This window comes from Myotis davidii, unplaced genomic scaffold (genome assembly GCF_000327345.1).
Source record: "Myotis davidii unplaced genomic scaffold, ASM32734v1 scaffold265, whole genome shotgun sequence".
NCBI lineage: Eukaryota > Metazoa > Chordata > Mammalia > Chiroptera > Vespertilionidae > Myotis > Myotis davidii.
The window spans coordinates 5,520,668-5,524,159 of NW_006296627.1; the positions used below are offsets into that span (position 1 = coordinate 5,520,668).

The following is a 3,492-nucleotide window of genomic DNA, read 5'->3' on the forward strand; positions in this document are numbered from 1 at the left end:
ACATCCCTGCCTTCCTTCAAACCACAAATCTACTTTCTGTCTATAGAAATTTACTTATTCTGGACATTTTATATAAATGGAACTATACATTACATAGCCTTTTTGTCTGGCTTCCTTTGCTTAGCCTAATGTGTTCAAGGTTTATCCATGTTGTAGCATGTAACAGTAAATCACTGCTTTTAAAAAAATATTTGATTTTTTTACAGAGAGGAAGGAGAGGGATAGAGAGTTAGAAACATTGATGATAGAGAAACATCGATCAGCTGCCTCCTGCACACCCCCCAACTGAGGATGTGCCCACAACCAAGGTACATGCCCTTGACCGGAATCAAACCTGGGACCCTTCAGTCTGCAGGCCGATGCTCTATCCACTGAGCCAAACCAGTTAGGGCCAAAATATATATTTTAAAAAAATCACATGCTTCTTCCTGAGCCAATCCCATAACATGTTTTGTAAGAATTCAGGCAAGTTTCTATATTGTGTGTTTTAAAAAAACAATTGGAATAAAATATTCACATTTTATGTGTGTTACGAGGCTTAAATATACAATTAAAATTATGTATACATATATAATATCTGTGCAACATGGCTTATGATTTTATAATGACATTTTAGCATAGTCATTTTACAAGTTATTAAAAATGTAAGTTTAATAAGCATAATATATAGGTATAATAACTCTGATAACATCCATCCTGGTTGACACTTTATTTCTAAGTTTTACTATCATCAACAATGCTGCAGTGTGGCAGCAAATATTCTTGTTAATAATTTCATATTCACCTCTTTGATTAGTTCTTAAAATAAATTTAAAGCAGTAAATTCATTTGTCAAATAGGTCATTATAAGGCTTCAGAGTCATAGTTGCAGGAAATTTGAACCCAAGAGTACCAATTCACTAAATAATGGCTGACATTAAATAGCTAATTAACAATATCACTATGCTAATTTCATCGAAAAATGTATAAAAACTACTTTTGCCTTCTAAAAAATATTGGTAAAAAAACTTGTGGTTTAGCAATCAATTAAGCATACTTCTCAGCATTTCAGTGGTAAACAGTATAATAATTAAAAAGAATTATTTCCTTGGGATCCCAATTTTCCCAGTATTGACTAAAAAGTCAGCAGGTAATAGGGATTGAAATTTTATAAAACAAGATGGGTAATTAAATAATATTGGATGTCTTATAATGATTCCCTTCAAGGCCCAAAATTGTGTAGGACTAGTGTTAGGACTCACACTGAGTCTATGGATATGAATGCTTTTGTGTGATCTGTGAATGAAACTGTGATCTCTATGCATTTGTATGCACCAATGTTTGGGTATTTTCTAAACTTCACAAGAGCAATGTCCCATTTGCAGAAAAAAATTAACTATCCTACTTATTTTCATGTCTTTTTTAGGAGACAGTCCAAACTGAATTTGGGATCGTATAATGGAGAATAACTGTTAATATTTTTCTCCAACTCCCATGAAGTGGGGACATGGGCAAGGAAAACTGTACCATCGCAACAGAGTTCATTCTTCTTGGATTATCTGATGTTCCTGAGCTGAGAGTCTTTCTTTTCATGCTGTTCCTTCTGGTCTATGGAGTCACAGTTTTGGGAAATGTGGGCATGATCGCACTGATTCAGGTCAGCTCTCGCCTTCACACTCCCATGTACTTTTTCCTCAGCCACCTGTCCTTTATAGATTATTGCTATTCTACAATCATCGTGCCAAAGATGCTAGCTAATATTGTAAACGAAGACAAAGCCATCTCCTTCCTGGGATGTGCTGTGCAATTCTACTTGTTTTGCACGTGTGTGGTAACGGAGGTCTTCCTGCTGGCCGTGATGGCCTATGACCGCTTTGTGGCCATCTGTAACCCACTGCTGTACATGGTCACCATGTCCCGGACTCTCTGTGTGAAGCTGGTGTCTTGCTGCTACCTCGGTGGGACTGTGTGTTCTCTGATTCACTTGTGTTTAGCTCTTGAGATCCCATCCTACAGATCAAATGTGATTAACCATTTCTTTTGCGATCTGCCCCCTCTCTTATCTCTTGCGTGCTCTGATGTCTCTATGAATGAACTGCTGCTTTACACTGTAGCCACTTTCAATGAGGTCATCACAATCGTGATCATCCTCACCTCCTACTTGTTTATTCTCATCACCATCCTGAGGATGCACTCTGCAGAGGGAAGACGCAAAGCCTTTTCCACCTGTGCCTCCCACCTCACAGCCATCATTGTCTTCCATGGAACAATCCTTTTCACTTATTGCCGGCCCAGTACTGGCAATAGTACAGATACTGACAAAGTGGCTACAGTGTTCTACACAGTAGTGATTCCCATGCTGAACCCCCTGATCTATAGTGTGAGGAACAAAGATGTTAAAGAAGCTCTCAGAAAAGTGGTGGGCTCCAAAATATTTTCTCTGAGAATATATTCTTAGCAGGACTCAGGGTCCCATAGTGATGGCTGGTGGAGGGATGAATCAGTGGGCTGCTGTGCAGGAGTACAGAGAACAGCAAGGGAGTAGATCTTTATGAGGGAGGCGTTTTGGTCCACTTATCTTTTTACTTTTGATTACCTGACTATCAGCATAAATGTCTAATTAATGTATATGGCAGCTTGACTAGGAGCACATCTCAGTTCTTTTCATCAGGACTCTCTAGGGCAGTCTTCATTAAATAACCGAGTATATTTGTTGTAAGCATTGAGAACTAATTGCTTTCCTTGGGTTGGAATGTTGTTTTAAATTAAATGTCAATTTCAATGATAATCTAAATAAGGAAATAACAAATCTATATCATTGTGTATATTAGGGAGGATTCATTTTTCTCTAATAGTAGTCATATTAATTAAAAGATGCCCTCAGACACACAGGTATCTAATTTTTAAAATTCTGTAACTTTGTACATCTTTTTAAAGCCCATCATCAATTTTACTTCAATTCCTTATATTTCCTTTATTTTGGTCCTGAACTGTTTGTATTTGAATAAAATTCCAAAATTGTACAGAAACTTATGGGGAGGAAAAATTCTGGTTGTTTTTGTGAGGGTAAAATGAAAACCAGACAACAGTCTTATACGGGTTCATAAAATAATTTGGTATGGTTATATAATTTTAAACTGACAATGATAAAATAATATCAAAATTTTCTAAATATTTACATATATAGTGGTAACCAAAATGTTTTATATATTTACAAATAAGCTACCTTCTTTTGTATATTGTCATTAATTTAATTTTAAGTTATCTAGAACAACAATGAAAAAAATAGCAAAAATGTTATATTACTGCCCAGCCGGGTGTAGCTCAGTGGTGGAGTGTCGACCTAGGAACCAAGAGGTCACTGGTTCGATTCCTGGTCAGGGCATGTGCCCAGGTTGCGGACTTGATCCCCAGTGGGGGGCATGCAGGAGGCAGCCAATCAATGATTCTCTCTCATCATTGATGTTTCTCTCTCTCTCTCTCTCTCTTTCTCTCTCTCTCTCTCTCTCTCTC

At 37.1% G+C, this 3,492-nt stretch overlaps 1 protein-coding gene across 1 annotated transcript; it reads left to right on the plus strand.

Moving 5' to 3' along the window:
• Window positions 1-1,486: 1,486 nt before the first annotated feature.
• LOC102775280 (olfactory receptor 5L1) lies at window positions 1,487-2,437 on the plus strand. The gene has a single exon (XM_006772351.1). The coding sequence runs from the start codon at window positions 1,487-1,489 to the stop codon at window positions 2,435-2,437; it is 951 nt and encodes a 316-aa protein (XP_006772414.1).
• The last annotated feature ends 1,055 nt before the right edge of the window (window positions 2,438-3,492 follow it).

Excerpts from the sequence above, each read along its gene's own strand:
- LOC102775280 (XM_006772351.1), top strand. The coding sequence starts at position 1,487 with ATGGGCAAGGAAAACTGTACCATCGCAACAGAGTTCATTCTTCTTGGA.